This window comes from Chenopodium album, chromosome 1 (assembly GCF_948465745.1).
Source record: "Chenopodium album chromosome 1, dcCheAlbu1.1, whole genome shotgun sequence".
NCBI lineage: Eukaryota > Viridiplantae > Streptophyta > Magnoliopsida > Caryophyllales > Amaranthaceae > Chenopodium > Chenopodium album.
Genome location: NC_137834.1, coordinates 64391998 through 64415132, shown reverse-complemented (window position 1 = coordinate 64415132; position 23135 = coordinate 64391998). Strand labels below are relative to the sequence as shown.

Sequence of the window (23135 nt, the reverse complement as noted above, 5' to 3'; positions counted from 1 at the left end):
AATAAATATTATCTCATTCATCGGATAGTTAGATAAAGTCCGTACGATGCACAGTTTGTTTGAATTTTTAAAAATAATTTACAATAAGTTTTAAATTATTCCTATTCAAATTTTACGTATATAGAACTTTTAATTTCTAATTATTTGTTAAAATAATATAAATCCTAATGTAAAAGATAATAAAAAAGATAATTTTTGTTTTTTTTTTCATAATTTAAATCTTAAATTACTATTTTTTTTTGTTTTCAATTCTCAAATTTCATTTGTTAATTTTTTCTTAAATGGCGATGAAAATTTAAATTCAAAATTAATATATAAATCTAATTTTTCATTGGTCGAAATATTACTTTTGCTTATGTGGCGTGCGATGCACGAATTTTTATATACATTTTGTATATAAATATTTTTTTGGTGATCTCTTAATTTTTTGTCTTGCATTATAAGTTTTAAAATTTTGTATGAAAATATCATATCATCAAATATTTACATAAAACCATTAACATCAAATGATAATTATATTTTTTAAATATCAAAATATAATTTTTAGTTTTTTAAATAATATAAATCCTAATGTCTAAAGATAATTGTTAGTTTTGTAACAAATAAAAATGATAAAATTTAGTGTTCTTAAATAATTAAAATCTTAATAAATTACTATTCGTCGTTTTTACCTACGCGGCAAAAATTTAAAATTTCATTCGTCACTTTTGTTTAAGTGGCGAGTGATTTTTTAATTCTAAAATAAAATAGACATCTAATTTTTAATTGGTCGAAAATATACATTTTCTTATGTGGCGCTCCCAATACTCTCCAAAAATGCCTACTTTATTTATATACTAGATGAAGCCCGTGCGATGCACGGTTTGTTAGTTTTTTTTTTTATCAAAAAATATTTTTCATATTTATGATTAAAATTGTTATTATATTAGTTTTAAAATATTAGATAAAATTCCTAATCTTAAAAGATAATATTTTGTATTTAATTAATTTACGCTCCCAATACTCTCCAAAAATGCCTACTTTATTTATATACTAGATGAAGCCCGTGCGATGCACGGTTTGTTAGTTTTTTTTTTTTTATCAAAAAATATTTTTCATATTTATGTGATTAAAATTGTTATTATATTAGTTTTAAAATATTAGATAAAATTCCTAATCTTAAAAGATAATATTTTGTATTTAATTAATTTAAACTTTAAAATCTCATTTGCCAATTTTGCTTACGTGGCATTTGAATTCTTTAATTGTAAAAGAAATTAATAATCACTTATTTAATTGGCAACCACTTAAATTTATAATCCTACATGGCGCACTAAGAAAATTAAATCCTACGTGGCTCTCTAAAAACTCGGGAAAAAACTCCCCTTTATATATATACTAGTTTTGTGCCCCGGCGATGCCCGGGTAGTTTATGGACTTTTAAGATAAAATTATACTATTATAATTCAATTTGATTGAAAATAAAATTCTAAATTAACTTTTTTTTGCTACAAAGTCAATCTATATTTATCCAACGTGGTACGATACTTGGTGAAAAATTAAAACGCTAAATGATGTTGTCTTGTGGCCTACTTATAAATTTATTATTTGGTATTTTATCGAAGAAATAACTGTAAACTAATAATCTTATTCTAAAATTCTATCCTATTTTTTTTATCTTATGAAATCTATCCAAGGTGGCGCGACACTTGACGATTTTTTATCATATAAAGTTTATTTAAATCTACCAAAGGTGGCGCGACACTTGGCGAAAAGTTGGAATGCCATGTGTCACTATTTCGTGACCTGGCTAAAAGTTTAGCTTTATGTATTAGTTGCTAGTTTTGTGCCCCGTGCGATGCCCGGGTGGTTTATGAAGTCTATTTAAATCTATCCAACGTGGCGCGACAGTCAAATTTTATTTTATCAAAAATAAAACTCTAAACTAACAATTTTATCCTAAAATTCTATCAAAATTTCATTCAAAATAGAATTATAAACTAACTTTTTTATCTTATAAAGTCTATTTGAACCTATCCAACGTGGCGCGACACTTGGCGAAAAGTTAGAATGCCAAGTGTCGCTGCCTCGTGACCTGGCTAAAATATATATTAGTTATATGATTAGATAGATTAGATTAGATTAGATTATATATATTAGATTAGATTAGATTATATATAGGAAAAATTGAAATTAATAATCCTACCTTTTACCTATCTTCTTAAAGTAGTCCCACTTTTTAATTAACTTATAATAATCCTAACTTTTACACCCATATTCTTTTACTGGTCCTTTGTCTGTTTTCACTTACAATAGCAGGTTTCCTAACCTACGTGGCAGTCACCTATCCACGTGGCACCAAGTGAGTGAGTGTTGGTTATTCTTTTACTGACCTTTATTTTTCCTTTATTTTTCTCTTAATTTTATTCTCCCCCTTCCTTGCTTCATCTTCTGTGTTCTTTGTTACGAATTATCCCCAAGCTTTTACCTCCTCATTCTAAATTTTCATCTTAAAGGTCTTATACACTATTTCACCAGTTTTATCCTTCTTAAAATTACCACCATACCAAAATTTAAGAGTGGCTTCATCAATTAAAGCCATTGAAGAGGGGTCAATCACTAATCACTCCGAGCAATTTTCCCTAATACGGAGTTTAGAATTCAGAAAAAAAAGGTCACAATTTTCTAATTAAACAATTTTCTACTCCGTAATAAACTCTTATCAATACTCCACCAAACACAATTCACAACAGATAAATTTGAAATTGACAAAAATCAATCGCAATTTAAGGGTTTAGATATGTTTCCTGTAATTCACACTAACTTGGGCAAGAATTTTCTTTGCTGCTGCAGTAGAATTCGAACACCAAGTTCACAATTTTTCCCCTTTTTACGCAAGAATTCAGTTCACTGCCTTCACATGAGCATCGAAGAGAACGAGAAATTTTTTAAAAATATTAACAGAGAAGTGATGGCGCTGACAGAGGAGTAGTAGTTGGAGAAGATGAAAGATGTCTTAAATTAGAGTTGACAGGGAATTAAGAACTTGGTTACCCAGTTACCGGTTACAAGGACTGTTAAAAGAATATGTGTTTAAAAGTTGGGATTATTATAATTTAATTAAAAGGTAGGACTATTTTAAGAAGATGAGTAAAAGGTAGGATTATTTATTTCAAATTTTCCTTATATATATTAGATTAGATTAGATTAGATTATTTTTTTATTTTTTATGTGTTTTTATTTATTTTATTTTTTTTGCAAAAAATAAAATAAAATACGTAGTAAAATCTAATACTACTACATACCTTCATTCAAAACCAAAAATTCTCCCTCAAAAAAAATGTCATTCAACCCTTTGAAGTCCTCTGTGACTTCAGCAGCAGTTTCATGGAAATCAGTACGCCCAAAACATTCTCACTTCTCTTAATCTCTCCTCAATTTCATCAATAGTTGAATAATCTCTCATTTTTCTTCAATTTCTTGGTATTTTATCAGACAGGCAAGCTTCAAAAAACACTATCTAGATGCATAGAAAAGCATGGCATTGGCCTACACTCAGGCAGATCAACCAAGGTCAAGTTATGGCCGGAGTTAGCCAAAAAAGGGAGGTATTTCAAAGTGGGTAATAATTTAATTGAAACTTCCATTGATTTTGTCAAAGAATCGCCTCTTTGTACTGCGCTTTGTAAAGATGGTGTTAAGGTTACTACTGTTGAGCATCTGCTTTCAGCTTTAGAAGCAATTGGGGTCGATAATTGCTGTATTGAGCTCACCCCCACTAACCCGGATGACCCTATTGTTGAGGTTGTTTTTTCGCTTTTTTGAATTTCGTTTATTGGTTATTGCTGTGAATTTTGCTCATCTTGATTGATAATTTGTTGGGATTATTTTTGTTGAATGTTGTTTATGATAAATGTGATGTATTGGTGACATTATCTGATTTTGTAACTCTTGGAACAAATAGGGTTTTATGAATTAATAGAACATGATAGAGTATATAACCAACCCCGAGCTCAAACCATCAACTTAAGCTTTTGGTTGAGTCGATCCTAGGATAGATACAGAATGGTGATCGGAAAGTTTTAAACTTCATCGACTTAGACTTATCAAGAAGGGAAAGATTTCATTTTATTTGTTACAAATTGGGAATCTTTGCAGTCATGTTGTATGTCATTAGCGCGGAAGGAGCACATGTTAGAAAATCCCTTAATTGAATTGGTAAAAAGTAAGATTAAAGTTAAAGATCAATTTTTTAAAAGACATTGAATAATACTTTACTAACAAAAAAAAAAAAGTTCAACTTTGTAAATATGCACACTTAATTTACAGGTCAATCTCAATTGCCATTTCTTTTTATTATGATGTAAACAGTTTTATCACAAATGGTTTAAATCGCTGTTTTACTAAAATGTTTGCTCTGGCTATGATGTAGATGCCTAATTAGGGAGTATGAAATTTGGTAAACATGAATATTGTCATAGATTAAAATTTGATGATCAGTGTGGTTATGGTATTAGGTACCCATCTTGGATGGTTCAGCAAGGGAGTGGGTGGAAGCAATCGAACAAACTGGCTTAGAGGATGCCACTGATGAAGAGGGCAATAGTTGTGATAAGATGGCACCATATGTCAATGTGCCTGTTCATATCAGGAGAAAAGACTCATTCATTGCAGCTTTTCCATCCCAGGAGATTCATATTAGTTACGGCATCAATTTTCCAGAGGTTCAATCTTTGCTAATTTCCTTTGCTTTGATATTTTGTTCATGGCATTTCATTGTCAAACAATTTGATTCTTGGTTTTATGTAGTTTTCTTTTCCGATTAGCACTTTATCTATGCTGCTTAACTGTTCTTGCTATCTTGGTATCCTATTAATGTGGTACATTTTCCAGTAAGACAAGGTTGAGCCTCATCAGGCCATGTGGCATTATGTTAACATAATATGTGATTGTTCTTTCCAAAAAAAAATAAAAAAAAAAGCATAACATGTGATTGTTGGTTACTTCAAATTCCTCAGGAAAGGGCAAAAGGGACAATGCTAGGAGTTTAGTACAAATTCTGAGTAAGCTTGATTCGTGTTATAATAGTACTAATTGTGAAGGTAATTCCTCAAGATGATGTTGCAATGCAAAACAGTTGCACCTTTTTACAGATATGGACTATGCATCTGTTAGAGTGTTAAATAACCGATTCAAGTGTCATGCTTGAGAAGGAAGGAATACTTATTTGTGTGTTCTCGACCTTATCTTGTGCAGTAGCTCTCTCTCTCTCTCTCTCTCTCTCTCTCTCTCTCTCTAACGACAGACATTGGAGTTCTAGTAATTAAAGGTGATTCAATAAACTCGATTGTATTTAACCTTTTAATTTTTATATGTGCTCGCTTTATATTTACTCGCATGGGTTGGTGTCATGAAGAGAGTATGTAAACCATAAAATATCCTTAGAAATGATCCATGATTTGTAACCCTGGCTTGTAGTCCATTTTCTAAATTAATCTTCATGTGAACTCCATAATCACTCTTTTATTGACCATTTAACAAATGCCAAAACTGTAGATCTATTGTGCTTTTATAAGTATGTTTCATGTCATTACCCCCTTATGAAGTTATTGCAGATTTAGAAGCTCAATATATGTTAGGTACAATTTGACATTGCATGCTCATTTCATTTTTGTCACCAATATTTCCTCATGTGCTTTTAATAACCGCAATTTGTATTCTTGTCTTCTTTGAACTTCCAATCAGTTTGAAGACTTTGAACCCCATATTCTGCATCCTTCCTTTCTCCGCTCTTTCCTTCAACGTACACATAACCTGAAAACCAAAAATGTAAAGACACATAGAGAAATGATTAGTATATGGTATAGAATGACAAACAAGTTTTAAAAAATGGATATCAAAGATTATCACTTGTTGACTTGACTGTTTGTGAATCTATTGTATCTATTATCTTTCTTTTAGTGGATAGTGCATTGCTTACCAAGCTTGGTAGTGTAATAGATCAATCTAAGGAGGGGTAGTATAGGTATTCTACTAATATTAACTCACTAGGTTGATAGTCCTTAGTATAAATAGAGAGGGAAGGGAAGGAAATAGGTAGGCAGAATTTTAGAGTGATTTCTTAGGAGAGTTGTGACCTAAAGTCACTATTGGAGCTTTGTAGGCTAAACCTACTACTATCGTTTGTACGAAACCATTAATTTGTTTAATCAAATTTTTGAGTTTTCTCTTTCGTTGTATTGTTATTATATTGAGGAATATCAGTCCATCACAGGTAGGTTACTATTTAGCACACATCTGCAGATCTTTAAAGAAGATATCTACAAAATAATAAGAAACTAGTTATGATTTTCAAATGTCTTTATTCCAATTTTGTTTCAAAAAATTTGAGATTAGAGCTAGTTAGCTTTCTGTAAAAAGTGTTTTGGAAACTAATTTCAATCACTTTGCCTTTGCAGGTACCTTCGATTGGTTGCCAGTGGTTTTTTTCAAAGATTTTTAGCGGGTCTTTCTATGCAACAGAGATAGCTCATGCCAGAACATTTTGTGTTCATGAAGAGGTAAATCTAAGAAATTTCTTCTTGGATAAAATTTTTGGCACTCCAATCATGTTTTAATGTTTGAAATAAGTATTCATACCTATAAACTAATGCTTATATGCTGAAACTTTTGTTACTATGGTGAAAAAAATGTTGATGATATTAAAGAAAGAATTAAACATCCTAATTTGAATTTTGTCAAATTGTGCCTCATTCAATGGAGTACCTTTATATAGTTTTTTATTGTTTGAATTATTTTCATTTTTTTTCATTTTATTCTTCTTTTCCAGTTTATGTTTCTAACGACATACATTGGATTTTGTCCATGCGAATGCAACTTAATCTAGACCGGAAAAATGTATTAGGTTTTGAAGTTATTTTAAATCTCACGACAGGTGGAGAAGATGCGTGAAATGGGACTTATAAAAGGTGGTTCACTAGAGAATGCTATTGTTTGTAGGTAAGGCCTCTAATCTTACTGACACAAGTTAATTTACATGATGTAAAATTGTTTTGTGTCTGTGCATACTTTGATTGCGGTTTTGTTTATACTTCCTCTATCCATCCCCAAATAATAGTCTCATTTCACTCATAAACATTGTCCCTAAATAAAAGTCTCATTTCACCTTCATCTATTATTTACTCGTAAAATTTGTCAGAAACAACCTTTCATTATGACCTTTTTGTGAGAAACAACCTTTTAATTATCTTTTGGCAACTTCAAACCTTCTGATCTTTCCTACCCCATCAATTTTCAGCACATCGTTGAAAAGGAATTGGATGAAAATTACAAGAAAAAAAATTCAATATATAGATCTCAAACTGCCCCCCTCCCCCCCTAGACTTTTATTTTGGGGATGGATAGAGGAAGTATAAACAAAACTGCAACACTGCACATCAATTTTCAGCTCATCATTGAAAAGGAATTGGATGAAAATTACAAGAAACCCCCCCCCCCACGCGCTTTCCTTTCATTCTCCTTTAATTTGTTCACATTTCCTTCAAATTCTTCCTTTTTCAATTAGCCACCATGATTATATCAAAGTTTATCATATCCCTCCAAATTTATCAAATCAAAATATTGTTTATCTTACACACAATTCTGAAAACCAATGTATTCACTAAAATAAATCACATGATTTACATGGTCAAGGTTTGTTGATGCTTTCTTCGCAAATGATGACTCTTTGTTAAATAATTAAGATTGATTCATGGCCTTTAATGTGAATTGTACTATGGCAAGCATGAAGTCTTAATTTAAAAAAAAAAAATGGATAGCATCCTCTTCTTTCCGATAGAATTGTGAGAATATTTAAGATTTGATTCTTTTCAAAATTAGGGGGAAAACCCTAATTTTCATTATGCATAAATTACAAATTTTAGAAGAAATTAGAAAAGGAAACATAACCTACCTTGGTCGAATTAAGATTTCTAGGACTAAAATATAAAAAATGGGAGGATTTGGACCTTCGAATTTGAGAGAAAAGAGAAGGGTGTTGCAAATGGAGAAGGAAGGAAGAAGAGAAGGCTATGGAGGATTTGGAGGGAAAAGGGTGGAGATAGAAAATAATGAGCTCATGTGACTTGCACATGGTTGGTCAATGTCGGGAAACGCTTGGTCAAAGTCGGAAAAAAGGTAAGGTTGTGTCTTACAAAAATATGAAATAAGTTTAAGCTGCGAAGCTCGGACTCGGTCAAACACCCAGCCGTACCGGTGTCGACACGACGCGACCCGGGTGCGGACACGGAATCTGGGTCGGACCCTTGGGTGAAAAAGTGGACTCGTCAATTGTGATCCCTAGATCTAAAATAGAAGGACAGATTCACCAAACCAAGAGCCTAAACCTTAGGGTTTTTGATCGAAAGTGAAAAACGAGCAATTTGACACCAAGAAGTTGCCGGATTTCTTTGTCGGCGACGGAAAACTGTTTCTTTGAGTCTCGAGTTCTCGACCATTCAACTTCAAGTGCAATTTCTGTTTTCTTTTATTTTCTTTTAACGTGTGTGGGGTAGGCAGTCTTGAAAATTGAATTAGTGAATGTGGGGGTGGGTGGAAAACTCACGTGATTTATAATCTTATTTACTGTTTCTTTCTTTTCTTTTTTACGGTACTACTTTTATATCTTTTTAAAAGCTGAATAATAAATACTACTCTAAACTTTTACTTTGACCTATTTTTACTTACCTTAAACTCTATTTTTTTTTTCCTTAAAAAAAAAAAAAAACTCTAATATTTTTTAAATTGCCGTGTCCCCGAGTCCAAATTTAAAATATGGACTCTTTTAAAACGTGTCCGAGGATCCTTAATTTTATAATATAACGAGTCTGACACTTGGACCCATACCCGAGTCCGACACCCGTACCCGAGTGCGAGCTTCCTAGAGTTTGAGGTTTGAGTTGCCAAATTTTTTTAAAAAGTTTGTTTCTCACAAAACGCCATTATAAAATGTTTGTTTCTAACAAATTTATTCACTTTTAATCAACCAAACTCCACTATTTTACTCTTTTTTTAATTTTATTAACCTTCCTAAAAATATGTAAAAAAAAAAAAAAAAGGCAAACATGAATTTTTTTCAAGACAATGAGAGATTATAGTTTTTGTATAAATAAATTATTTAAGATCCAATGATTCCAATCATTACATAATGAGTTCAACATATTGCTTCTTGTAAGTATTATTGTTGATTAATATAATGGCAATTACTTTTGGATTTTTTGTCAAAAATTATCGATTAAACATACACTTATAAAAACAACAGTATTTTAATTAAAATTTTTATTTTGAAAAAAACTATCTCGAAGACTCATAATCCTCGAGTAACATTACCCATAAACGGCTTCCATCTAAACAACTCATTTGTGGGTCTCACTATTTGTTTCCATTTATTTTTTGTACATGAAAAGTCGATTCCACCCCTTACTTTGGGCGTGTTCGGCAAAATGTAGCGGTAGAGGTAGTTGTTAGCTGTAATGGTGGCTGCTAGCTGTATGTGTAGCTGTTAGCTGTGAAAATAAATAATTCAGTATGAGTGTTTGGTAAACTAGTTATTAGCTGTAAAATTCTAAAAAAATAGAAGAAAATTCAGCAGCTACCTAGCTTTTCACAAAAGTTAATAAAGTTAATTTTTCACAAAAGCTACTTCAACCACTAAATTCTACCCCCACCACTACATTCCCAAACACTCATTATTTTTTCCATGTAGTGGTTTGAATAAGTCAAACCACTAAAAGTTACTTAAAAGCTAGTGTCGAACAAGTCCTTTGTCTCCCCCACTATTCTCTTTCCTTTCTCATTGAAATTACTCACTTCTTTGGACATTTTTCGAGTTTCATTTTTAGGGAAGAAATTTCTCTTTTTTTTGCTTGATCAGTGCATCTTTCTATTATCCCTTTCTTAAAAACTTTGTAAATCGAAGGTCTTGGATTCAATCACCATTTCCATGGCAATATTTGTTTGTAGTGATTGAAATGGTTCCACCACATCTTAAAACAAGATGTGGTGCAATTGCTTTCATGATTATCTTCCACGTGAAATAGATTAAAAAAAAAAAAAAAAAAAAAAGCAAGCTAATGTGGATGACCAAATTCTATGGCTAGTCATTTGCGATGATTGGAGAAAACGAGCAAAACATGAGATTTCACAAGAAGTGCAAAGAAAAGTATTGGATGTGACAGGTTCAAACCTACGAAATCTTCTGCTCGCCTTGGTAGGAAGACTTATAGTTTCTAGTTTCGCAATAGCGTCCTAAAACCAATCTTCTTCATTCCTCTAGTAAGCATGCCATCAACTTGAAGAGTGTTATTCTTTTCTAAGGATTAAGAGGTGATGTTTGTAATTTATATACGATTTTATTCCCCGATCGAGACGAGTCGAGAAAAAAAATCGTATATAAAATACACACATCTAATTCCCCAAGCCAAATCTTTGCATGTCCTTAAGCAAAGACTCATCAATGAACATAAAAATCAATATAACCCCAAATACAAAACAAACCAATAAAATAATTCTTGGCAAACCTTACAAATTTGTATCAAAGTCAACCAATTAAATCCATTTGACTACCAATGTTCTCTAACAATTGTCAAATGGGGAAAACCACAAGAACATATGGTATTCAAGAGTAGTGCTTACGCACTCTACTCTCATTTATGTGGCGAGTAAAAGATTTACTCGATCGCTCTTTGCCCACTCCTTTTTATGTGAACAATGCCCTCCCAAACTCATAATATTCGTGTGTTTAAAAAGACTTGCACTCAACCTAATTGTCAATTCGACTTGGAATACATTAAATCATATCTTGCATTGATAAATAAGTACTTTCACATTGACACAACTCTATGCATTAAGGTTGGGAAGGTATTCAAAGCTTGTAATGTAAGGCTTAGGTAAAGGGTATGAAATATTTGGGAAAATGTGGGAGTTTAACTAAATTTTGAGGAGCCAAGTATCCTAATAAAAAATAATTAACGACTGTAAATCTCCAACTCAACTTCACAAGAATTCATCAAACAAATCAATCTACTTTTTCAATATTTTCCAACACTTACATTTGATCTATCAAAAGATTAAACATTATAGAACTGGAATGAAACAGCTAAAATTTGAATATCTTTTCATTTACTTTTCTTTTTCTCTTTTGATTTTTTTTTCTTTCTTTCTTTTTGGGAACCTTCACTAGAAACACTTGAACATTGACAATTTATATTTTTGGAAGTTTGTGAACTCCATGTATCTTATTATATCCAATTAGGTTTTGTAGTTACTTTTGGAAACATTTCGTTGTTGTAGAGTTCGTGGAACTATTCATTGTAAAATTGCAAGTAGGATCATGTTGACAAAGTTCACTCATAGAAGAAACACGTATAGTTTCAAGTACAAAATGTGCCTCTATCATTGTGAAGATCCACTTTCCTCTTTAGTTTCAAGCTGAAATAATGCTTTCTTTAATTCTCTTTCTTTTTTTTAATCTATAATTGACAAATTATGCTTGAATTCTGATTTTATGGTATGGCCTTTCTAAAAGTTTCCATAAAGCCTCACCTGTTTCTGTTTGACATTTGCTTCTGCTCTTGTAATTTTGTATTATTCTGGTAATCTGAATTTATAATCAAAGAATGTGCGAAATTTAATTGTGCAGTGCCTCGAAAGGTTGGTTAAATTCACTACTGCGTTTCCATGATGAGCCTTGTCGCCATAAAGTCTTGGATCTTATTGGTGATCTCTCTATCTTTGCAAAATCTGGCAATCAAGGGCTTCCTATAGCACATATTGTTGCTTATAAGGTGATTTTCTCTAATTTTTTGGTTTGATTTAGAAAGAGTCAAAATTCTTAATTATTATGACAACCAAAAGATGTAATAGATACACTTTCAGGTTTTAGCAAGATTGTTTTAGGTTTTGTTCTTTTGTACATATTTTTGCTGAACGTTTTTGGGATTTTGAAGTAAACTTAATATTTGTTGAAATGAATTCATTTTTTTAAGAAAATTTGTCACAAAGAACCTTTTATGGTACTCCCTTCGTTCCTGAAAGTAGGTTATGTTTGTCATTTTAGGCGTTCCCCTTTAGGTTATGTTTCAATTTTTTCCCACATTTAATAATTATGTTATCAAACATTTTTGTCATACAACTATCCCCATTTGTCAAACATTTATGTAATAGATACACTTTCAGGTTTTATATATATTTCATGCAACTATCCCCATTTGTCAAAGTATTTGCATACTCCCAATACAACTATTCCTATGTACAAAAAATATTTACCTACTTCGAATGCAAATATTCCTATTTTCAAAGTAAATATAATGCCTTAATACTCCCTCTGTCTCATAATACAATGCCTCTTTTTCTTTTTGGGTAAACCAAAATATAAAGTCCTTTTTTATTTTAAGGTTGTACTTTTTGACATTATTACCCTCTTTTTGAAGAGTTGTAATTTTTTTCCTTCTCTTTTTTTTTTTTTTTAATTTTTTTTTTTTATACTTTTGCCATCAATTTCCAACATTTTCTCTCTCTCTATCTCTTAAATTATTCCCAACTATTTTTTCTTTCTCTCTATCTCTCTCTAACCACACATGCACATATGTATTTCTAATCATTTATTTTAAGGAATCATAACTTTCTTAATTCTCTGTAAAATCCCAAATAGCCATTGTATTATGAGACGGAGGGAGTACTTTATATGTGCGACATCTACTCATTGCTTTGTAATATCTTATTTTTCTTATTAACCATGTAAGACCACCAAATGTGACCTTTTGGGAATGGAGGGAGTACCATTTTTTGTCAAAAAGAACCTTTAAAACAAATTTGCAAAAAAAGACCTTATCTTATGTTTTGGTTGTGAAAATGGACCTTATGATGGATTTCAGCCACTGATTTTTTTGCTGGTGTTGACCGGCACATGACTTTCAAAATAGCCTATTTTCTCCTTTTTCTTTTTCCCACATTTTGGTTCTTAAGCAAAATTAATTGTTCAATTAAGGTTGTTAGGTCATTTTAGCTCTTAAGGGTCAAAATCGGCAAAAAGTACTATATAAATTTCAGTTTGCGTGTCAAAACACGTATGTATCAAGGCATTACTTGGGATGCAAAACAAAGCATTTTGGATAATTCTTTACCAATTTGGACCTCAAATTTTCCCTTTAAGAGCCAAAGTGTGGGGGAAAAAATATAGGCTTTTTTTGTACACGTGCCAGTCAATGTCGGAAAAATAGTCAATGGTCGGAATCTGTCATGCGGTCCCTTTTCACAACTAAGACACAATATAAGCTTCTATTTTGCCACCTTTTTAAAAAAAATTAATTACCATTAAAGGTCTTTTGTGCGAATTCTCCTTTTTTTTTTAAAAAAAAAGTACAAAATAAAAACGATATATGTTGAGTAGATTATTAATCATTTTTAACTTTTTTATCCGGTAAAGAGAGGGCGCGGGGGTGAGGGCAAGTGAGGTGGTAACTGCTTATCTTATCTTTCTTACTAAGTTTCCTAGTTTGAGATTTTTTGCTAGGAAGTTACTCTGTTTACTGAATAGTGTCTTGTTTGACACTGAGCAATTTCCAAATTTCAACTTCACGCATACTATTTCACATTAATATCTTAGTAAAATGGCAAAGGATTTGATATGCTTGGTCCACAATAATTACTAGCTAACTTCTACAAGACTATTAACGTCAGTTTCGTGGCCTGTGCTTGATGATGGGAAAGAAAAGGGTGTTGGTGACATCGAATGAGTCTTTTTATCTGTCATTCTCTCTTGCTTCTTATTCCTCTCCCCTTCCACTAATTGCAAAAGGCTTTCTGCTTTTTTTGGACCGAAATTCCATGCCCGTGTATGGTATTGCATTTATGAAAGCAATATCTGAGGATGAAGGAGATCTAGTAATTCTAGTAGCAGGGATGGTGGTTTTTAATGATGGAAATCAAGGCACACTATGAAGTCCAATGGATACTACTGCCTACTGATGCAAAAAAGTTTTTTAAGCTTTCAATATGAGCTTGATGTGGGCTTGGTAATTATAATTGGTATTTTATGTGGATCAAACACAATCATGTAGATAGAATTTGAGGGGGATATATGGTGGACTAGTGGTTATTGTAAATAGTGGAAATCAAACCAGCACCTGTGGTGTAGTACTGTGTTCAATCAAGTTTATTGAACATTTTATGCTATACTGTACTTGCCTGTTGTCTTTTTAAGTGCAATGTGGGGGTTTTCAAGCTTAGGTTAAGCCGTTTTCTGTAGTTTTCTTGTATCTTGACACAGAGCCAGTAGTTACAATTTAAACTGCCAAATCAATATCCTGATCATGCAGCCATGTTGCATGGAATTTATTCTTTTGTTTGCGTTATGTAAAAGATTACTTGGATACTGTCTACACTACTTCAGTAGTATGATTTTGCTTGTAAGAGAGCTCACGGTCGCATGTTTCTCTTTAAAACAGGCTGGCCATGCTTTGCATGCAGATCTTGTACGCCATCTAAGCTGACCTCTTTCCATTATAGCGGTAATTGATTTCTAAAAAACACTTTCTCAATGATTTGCTGATGGATTTGGCTTTCATCCTGCAACTCCACTGACTCCATTTGATCAGAAACTGTAAAATGAAGAGCATATTGTTGGTATTAGCCCCAAGACTTTACCAAGTTAGTTGCCATCTGCAATTAATGGCATGTTTGATGTATTTTTAATCTTATTATTATAGGATCTCATCTAAAGCATGGATCAATAAACATCTTTGATACTAATAGAATGTTCAATGATTGTGGAGTAGCTACTGATTTGTTTATATTAACCATTGGATATATTTTGCCATTTGTCTCTTAACTTCAATGCAAACTTAATCCCAAGCAAGTTCTCCCTGTCTCCAGAAGAAATCCAGATAATGGAAAAAGGAATGAAGGGGGGTGAGTATGTTTTTTTTTTTCCTATGACGGTAAGGATAAAGGACTCTATCGATATTTCAACGGTTCAACCCTCGTGATTTTTTAGGTCTTGTAATTGCTAGGGTGAGCAAAATACCAATGTACTTAAATTTGTAATCAGATGTTAAGAACTTACAATTTTGATACTGGATCATAGAGCATAGGTTTCAATTTCGGATTACAAAATCGAGAACTTGGTGCAACATGTCACGCTTCTGGTTTCTAAATATTTGGAACCAAGATCTATTAGGTACCATGCCAATGCCAATTTCAAAATTGGGCTTACAATGATGTTATATAAGCCTAGAATCTTAGAATCTAAATCACATAAAATTGTTATCTAAAATCATAAATTAGAGAGTGAGGGATAACTCAAATGGTTAGAGTTTCCCTCTCAATTTCAGGAAATCCTAAGATTGATTCTCACCCCTGCCTTTGTGGATCTCTAAAAAAAAAAAAAAAAAAAAAATCCAAATTCACTTTGTACTTTTCTTTTTATAAATAAATTCCTAATGTATCAAAACAAAGAATTGTAAATGGGTAAAGTTTTACAAATATTAATATCCATACTATCAAATACTAAATGGTGTAAATTAGCGATCCAATTTCTTACGTAATTTGTTTCTCAGATATGCTGGACATTCCAATAATTGTGAAACTAAATTAGGAGGGAATGAATGTCTTTGATAATATGCTCGATCTGCCAAAATATCTTTTTATTGAGTTGATGACACATTCGAATGTTTTGAATACCACATGGAAGAGCTAGTTGGACTCCTATACGAAGAGAAGTAGCTTCTTTTATGAGTATTTAATGTTGCTAGAGTTGAACTTAGATGTCATCATGAGGATTCTGTTTTTATCTCAGATAATGACTCTGTTAGTTGGTGTAAAGCAAACTACCGAAGTTGAGTTTAAAGACATAATTGTTGGGGGTGCATCTTCCATGATATCAGAATGGATGATGGGGTATGATGATAAGGAGAAATATTAAAGGATCTCGTAATGGGAGATCTCATGGAAAAATAGGTATCTATGAGACTTTTTTGGTGCCGCTCATTGAAATCAAATAGCGTTCCATGGTAAATCCTAAAAATGTCAAATGCCTAATTGCGAAAGATAATAACATTCGGTTCTTTTTGAATAAATTTCTTTAAAGTGCTTGGTTATTCCTCAAGTACAAATGGCGTTTGGATTTTTTTTTTTTTTTTTTTTTTTTTTTTTTTCAAAAACTTTTGTATACATCGAGGTAACTTTTGTTGAATTTAGGGTAACTTTTATTCATATCAGGATAACTTATATATAATAGGTAACTTTCATTCATTATAGGGTAAGTTTTATTCATATTAAAGTAACTTTAAAGCGGATGTACAAATATTTAAGTGTACATCCGATTTATTTAAATGTTTGTCTTTTTTCAAAAGCACTGTTTCAATTAAATTTGAAAATGAGGTTTGTATAATTCAACCATTTTTTTGGTAAAATCACAAGTAAGAAGGTAGTATACTAGTATACCAACCAAGAGACAAGACAAAATCAAACAATTTGTTTTCGAGGGCAGTGAACAAAGCCATAACCCATAATCACATACATGCATGCTTTATTTCAATAAGCATTCTCAGGTAAAACAAGTATATTACAAATACGTATAACGTACATATAAATTTGCTGAAACATTTCTTTCTTTATATCTGCTACAATCAAATTTAAAAGGTAAGGATTGGTTCAAAATCACATGTATGGCTAACGACATATACATAAATTGCAGCTTAGTTACAACTTACAAGATAACATGGTCTAAATTAAGGCAGGTCGCAAAAGACTAGAGGATAAATTAGGGACTTCCCAAAGCTCTTAAAAAAGGCAAATTCTTGGGCGATGAGCCGATGCCCTTTTGAGGAATCCTCGTTAAACGGCAAAACTGACCGACCTGAATTACCAGATCCGAAATGACCCAACCTAAACTATACTCGGAATTGGATGTTCCAATACTGACCCAAACCAAAATCGAACCAACCTGAAAAAACAAGACAATAATTTATTTAATTTCCATCATAAATCAATGGTCTACCGAATATGACCAAGCTAAGTGATCCGTATTCACCTTTCCTGGCATTAGGGTGACGGTATGCACTAATTGCTCCAACACAAGGCCAAGAATTTACCCTCACCGACTTGATGTAATATTAGATCTACTGGTGACAGTCTGCTGTCTTCTGCTCTTAGCAGCTTGAATCTGATCTGCAAGTGAAACTGTGCTACGCCTCTGTTCAGCTTTTATGGATTCAATGTCGAATTTCTCCAGTGCTGACTGAAGATATATCATTGATCCAGGCTGACTGCAGGAAGGTCCATCTGTTGATTTCTTTCCAAATATCTGTAAGATTGGAGAAACACACAATATAAAATTTTCCACTTGGTAACCAAATAGTCAAATGTCTTAAGAACATAACTATATCATCTCCATAACTTAGTTATTTATTCCTCAGAGATTCCTTTTTACATATTTGTATTCTATGATCTTTCCAAGCAATAATGGAAGGGTTGTATTCTAAGATCAAAAAGAAAAAGAAGCAACAGTTTTGTTCCATAATAATTTTGATGTTTACAAGCCTATACATGCATCATATCATTCAAGTGACTACCCTTTCAGAAACTATGATAGATTGAAAAAACACAAATGCAAATGACATAAATGTCCCAGCCTGTTCTTCAGCAATCTCAAATTTTACTTCTTTTCTTCCTAGTCGGAGAAAAAGAGAAGATGTTGGTAATAAAAGATACTAATATATATACCTTCACTAATCATCCTCGCGTAGGCTGAGGAAAAGGTAAAAACTTATATGAATATTAACAGCAGAAACAGTGTATAAATCACATTGGGAAGATCATCATGCATGGCCTTAATATGACTACGTGAAAATACATCAGCTATTTAAAACTGACAATCTACAGTAACACAAAATGTAAGTACAGCCATTTTACCTTTACTAATCTGTCTGTGGTGTTTAACTCCGTTGAAGCACCTAGCTCTTCCTTCTTTTCTCTTCTTTTTCTACGGCTCATCGCTTTCTTTTTGGCCCTCAGTTCATCTTTCTGTTTGAGCTCCAACTTCTTTTGTGCAACCCGAGTTACGTTTTGCACTCTTTTCTGTACCTTCTTCTCCGCTCGAATCCTTTTCATGTCCTTTACCTTGGCCTTTTCCTCAACCCATTGAAGTCGTCGAAAGGCTATTTCAACTTTCAGCCTCTCATAACTATCCCAATTGAGTAGTTCTTCACCAACTCCTCCCCGTCTAGCAGCCTCTGCAATGCTTTCAGCCCATGAGGTATAAAACTTTTCTTTTGCACGTTTTCTTTTCAAACGCTCCGCCCACAGTTTTTTGAGAGAAGAACCAATTTTCCTCTTGGAATGTTCACTGCAAGAAAGAAATACCCTACTGAGTGAGAAATTGAATAGTTATCAGCAAGAGTCATGCTCAAAAAATTAAGTATGCTGGCAACAAAAGTTGAGGCTCAACAAAATCTGTATAGCATGAAAAAATAAAGGGAAAAAAAGAAAAAATAGAACAAAATTGTTTAAGCTTTCAACTTCTAACTTCAATACAAGGGCTGATAGCTACAGAAAAGGCTAACAGCATAATCCAGATTCTAGTTCTTAATAATAAAAGGGCTTTATCTATACAGAATACAACCTTTATGCCAAAGACGACTAGTTTTCCACTAATAATGGATAAAGTGAAAGACTATAACAGATAAAGTAATCTTGAAAAGGTCTATGAAGCATGTGAATGAGGCATAGTAACACAGAGAAACTCAAGAAGAAGCACGCTGCATGCAAGATATCTATGCTAGCGGGAGGTTACCTTAACTGCCCACTTACCCCACTACTTACTTTCCTAAATTTCAGGAGCACTTGCCACGTCATGCCACTAATAGATTGGTAGCTACAAAGTGGTTACCACCCCACATTAAACGCCATCCACGATCTCCCACTCCTAAGGTCATGAAATCTTCGGGTACTTACATCACTAGTAACCGTCACTCATGATCCCCCACTAAGGAGGCATCCAAAGTAACCTCCTGATCGGCCTACCAACGTGGCCAATCAAGCTAACCATCAGTAGTTATCAAGCAAGGAAACCAACCCCATGATCCCCACCACTCATGGTGATCATGGTAACCACCAACCACTTGCCCATGTTAGCTTCCGCATCCCAGTCTTTTCAGACCTACTATGTTTAACCGCGATCCTTCACACTCCGGACCCAAGCCATGCCTCTTGAGCCATAGCCCCGTTGGCATCCCTATGCCTGAGTCTATGCCCATTTCTAAATTCGATAAGAGGGCTGAGTTATCTACAGAAAAGGCATTCTGCATAATCCAGATTCTTCTTCTTAATAACAAAAGGGTTTAATGAATACAGAATACAACCTTTACACCGAAGACAACGGGTTTTCCACTAAAAATGGCTTAAGTAAAAGACTATACCAACTAAATTGTATAATAGATAAAGTAATCTTGAAAAGGTCTATGAAGCATGTAGAGGCATAGTCACACAGAGAAACTTAAGAAGAAGCTCTAATCCAGAAAGTGCCATCATAAGTTTCCCATCACAGCACTACTACACGTAAATTAATAATAGGATAACTCATTGCCCCGTCATATGTGCAACAAGAAGAACCTTCTTGTGTATCTTCCTATCTTGCATAAAGTTCTCTTTGGAAGGGTCAAAAACATGTTATCTCTTGAACTTAGACATAGATCTAAAAGTTCCCTTAAGCCCTTCTTTTCATTGTAAATGATAGCCTACACCGCAGTGGATCACAGAAAAACAAGGCTGATCGACACTTGATCAAATCTAATTTGAAATTAATGCAATCAAACAATGCAATTTTTCAAACTCTCAAACACTATATGTTGAGAACTAAAAAAGATACATGCTTCTGGAAATAGATAAAGTCGATAGTCACACAAAATTCCTAATGGTTGGCTGGTTGCATGAGTTTACATAAACAAGAACTAAAGAGCTTTAATATATTGGACTCAGAAAACACAGAAAGTAAATAAAGCTTTACTTTGCCAAGAAATTCTCTTGCATTTGGCTAAAGATTGTAGTTTACCAGGAAAATGGAATCTGGTGCTTCTTAGGCCAAGTAGACAAATAATATGCAGAAGGCTATGATGCTGAGTTCTAATTCTTGGTAAAAATGCTGACTCTTAACAAGTTAACATAGACATCATCCCTCAAGAAAAGAGGATTTACATTTAATCGAAATTACAACTATTATTTCCATTTTTTTAAAAAAAGGAATAACATAAAGAAAACCATTAAATGTTACTTTTGAATGAGTTTTGACATAAGCTGCATAAGAGTTGATTATTATTTTATAAAAAAAAAAAAAATAATAATAATAATAATAATAATAAAAATAATTTAAAAAAAAAACAAAAAAGACTTCCCAGTATGTAGTAAAAGATAAAACAAAATAGAAAAAGAAAGTAAAATTAAAGCATAGAGTAGTTCCAAGCCTTATATTCCAGGCTTCTATAAACCACAGGAAAGGATGAAAAAAAAAAAAAAATCCTTACCAATGACAATTGTATCATAAAAGGAAAAGGAAAGGGCTTCAAATGGTCAATTACTTCATTCAAAGGCTCATAGCAGTGTAGCACCTCTCTAGATATCATCCCTTATCACTTTCACACATATATGCACAACATTAAACCGCATGCCCTTCAATATTCCCTCTATCAAGCTAATGGTAGACTGATACAAAGTACCTTAACCTATATATGTATTCTTTGCCAAATATAGTGCAACTTTGCTACGAAAATGAACCGCGGTGGTTGCGGACTTTCAAAAGGCAGAGGTAAAGGATTTACAGTTCAAGAGACACAACAACAAAACAAAAAAAAAATATAAATAATAAATAATTAAAAAAAAAAAATTCTTATCATAGAGAGACTTATTTACTTTTCAGTACAATAACATAAAGAAACTTCTCAACCCTTCGTTACATTAGAACCTGACTTGATACCATATCTGATGATGATAGAGATATGACTTTGAAAATCCCAAACACACTTTTTCATTCTTGTCAAATCATTGTTTAAAGACATGAAGAGGAAGGACTACCTGTGCAAGCGTGGAGCTTCGGACATCTTCTTTCTTATCTGAAAGCGTGAATCAAAATAAAAGCACAAGTTACAATATCTATGAAAGATGAAGCTAAGAGCTAAGGATTAGCAAACAAAATAAAATCAATATCCTTTAAAGTTAATACTAGGGAACTGAAGAGATGCTTCATGCAGAGTATCACATACAGGGTCTGATAGTGACATTCCAAGCCTTAACCGGCTAAACCACATAGAACATAAATAGAATTGGACAGCAAAGTGGTTAAAAGAAATTGAATGTTTCTTACTTCACTTCACCTTGGGGTCTCTTAAGGCTTCAAGGGTTCTTTCCTTAATCCGTGCACAAGTCTCTGCACCAATTTCACAAAAATCAGCAAAGAACACAAGTCATGGAGGTCAACTCCAGATGTTATGCAACATTTACCAGGGCTATGCTTCCTGCCTTTATTCCAGGGAACTTTTCCTTTGTTTGCTAAGCCTATTCTCCGCCTCCGTAGAGTTTCTGCGCTACAAGTCTCTGCACGTTCAGAATTAGGGCCAGCAATTCCTCCAACTTCACCCCAAACCTCATTGCCATGTGAACTTGGATGATTATCCGGTTCAGAATGCAGATCAGAGGACTCACATACCGCAGCAGCGACTACTCCTACAGGTTGCAGTCTGCTGACTGTGCTTGAGATGGCTAAGAGCATAAATGAACACCTTAGAGGTTTGGTAAGGTGAAAGAACTTCCCCGTAATCGATTGATGATTAAAATATTCTATTGCAGTATGAATAGATGGCCACAGATAGACACAGTCCATTTTGCGAAGTGGTTTTCTTAAAAGTGCCCTGGTCAGAATAAAAAAAAAAAAGGCAGTTAAGGGCCATTTTCTTACACTTTTCACACCAACATTTAACTTTAAAATGGTAATCAATGAGAGGAAAATTTGCTTGCTTCTACCATATAAAAACTTCATACCCATTACATTCAGGCCCGTCCCTGAGGCAGGGCAGGAGGGGAGGCAGCCCTGTGCCCAGGGAAAAGAGCTCTGATTTCATAGTTAAGTCCTAACATTAAAGTGTTGTACAATACATTAGCAACCAAATTTGATTCATAATTATAGGGATATTTGATTCAATTATCGATTTCATAATTTCAGAGATATTTGATATGATGATAACAAATACAAACAACTTACCTCAGAAGTTGCTTCAATGGGGGATACAAAAAGTAGATTCAACAGAGAGCGCCAACTGCGCTTCAATGGAGAACGTTGAGTACTTGAGTGCGCTTCAATGGATATCTCACTAATCTGAGAGAGAGCAATTCTATGGATCCCTTATGACCCGTCATCCGTCAAGGCCGTCACAATTATTAAAGGGATAGATCCGTCTAATAATAATAAGTAAATGGGTTGAGTCTCTATAGGATCGACCAACGATATCGCAGACTTTTTTTTTTTTTTTTTTTTTTTTTTTTTTTTTACACAGACAGGGGATAACATTTTATTCAAACAGGGAAAATATCGCAGACCTTGTTAAGGGTTTAGAGTAAACCTGTTTTAAAAAGTACGGAATATGAAGTGTTAGTTTAAAATTTACACTTCTCGCGTGCCATAGCTAGTCATATTCGGAATCTCTTTCTGTTTAACCTAACATCACAAATTTAATGATTGGCAACATAATGAAATAAAATATATAAATATATATTTAGGGGTATCAATGTCCACACATTAATCTTAAGAGTTAAAAATGAAGAGGTAATAATCATAATGAGGGTAAATAAGTAAATAAACATTTTAAATGGTATAATTGTCCAAACACTATTCATTAAAAATACTTGTACATATTAATGAGGGTATGTATGTAAATACACATTTTGAATGGTATAACAGACATAACATTATTCATAAGAATAATCTTGTACTTTTTATAAGGTAGGGATTATCATCACACACCAAAGCTTGTATAATTTGTCTTAATTTTTTTATTTTTTTTAAAAAAAATTGTATAAATTGTTTGTAAGTTTTTTTGTTTTTAATTTGAAAACGACTAAAATTACATAAATTA

The 23135-nt window shown here is 32.9% G+C and overlaps 2 protein-coding genes across 4 annotated transcripts; one reads left to right on the top strand and one right to left on the bottom strand.

Moving 5' to 3' along the window:
* Window positions 1-3254: 3254 nt before the first annotated feature.
* LOC145595547 (putative UDP-3-O-acyl-N-acetylglucosamine deacetylase 1, mitochondrial) lies at window positions 3255-14833 on the top strand. Its single transcript, XM_081651995.1, has 7 exons — window positions 3255-3376; window positions 3475-3783; window positions 4497-4703; window positions 6438-6539; window positions 6914-6978; window positions 11657-11801; window positions 14463-14833. Exons 1-7 carry the CDS (start codon window positions 3320-3322, stop codon window positions 14505-14507), a joined length of 930 nt encoding a protein of 309 aa, XP_081508121.1. The 5' UTR covers window positions 3255-3319; the 3' UTR covers window positions 14508-14833.
* Window positions 14834-16516: 1683 nt separating this feature from the next.
* Window positions 16517-22450, bottom strand: LOC145557161 (uncharacterized). Of its 3 annotated transcripts, none has more exons than XM_081618501.1 (8): window positions 22265-22450; window positions 22045-22133; window positions 21526-21914; window positions 21381-21433; window positions 21082-21119; window positions 17929-18361; window positions 17048-17320; window positions 16517-16960 (listed from the first exon to the last, which is right to left on the bottom strand). In XM_081618501.1, the coding sequence occupies exons 2-7, from the start codon at window positions 22122-22124 to the stop codon at window positions 17111-17113; spliced, it is 1203 nt and encodes a 400-aa protein (XP_081474627.1). In that variant the 5' UTR covers window positions 22125-22133; window positions 22265-22450; the 3' UTR covers window positions 16517-16960; window positions 17048-17110. The 3 variants fall into 3 exon arrangements, with proteins under 3 accessions (XP_081474627.1, XP_081474626.1, XP_081474628.1); XM_081618500.1 differs by having other exon boundaries at window positions 21508-21914; window positions 22265-22448; XM_081618502.1 differs by lacking the exon at window positions 22045-22133 and having other exon boundaries at window positions 21508-21914; window positions 22265-22446.
* Window positions 22451-23135: the final 685 nt, after the last annotated feature.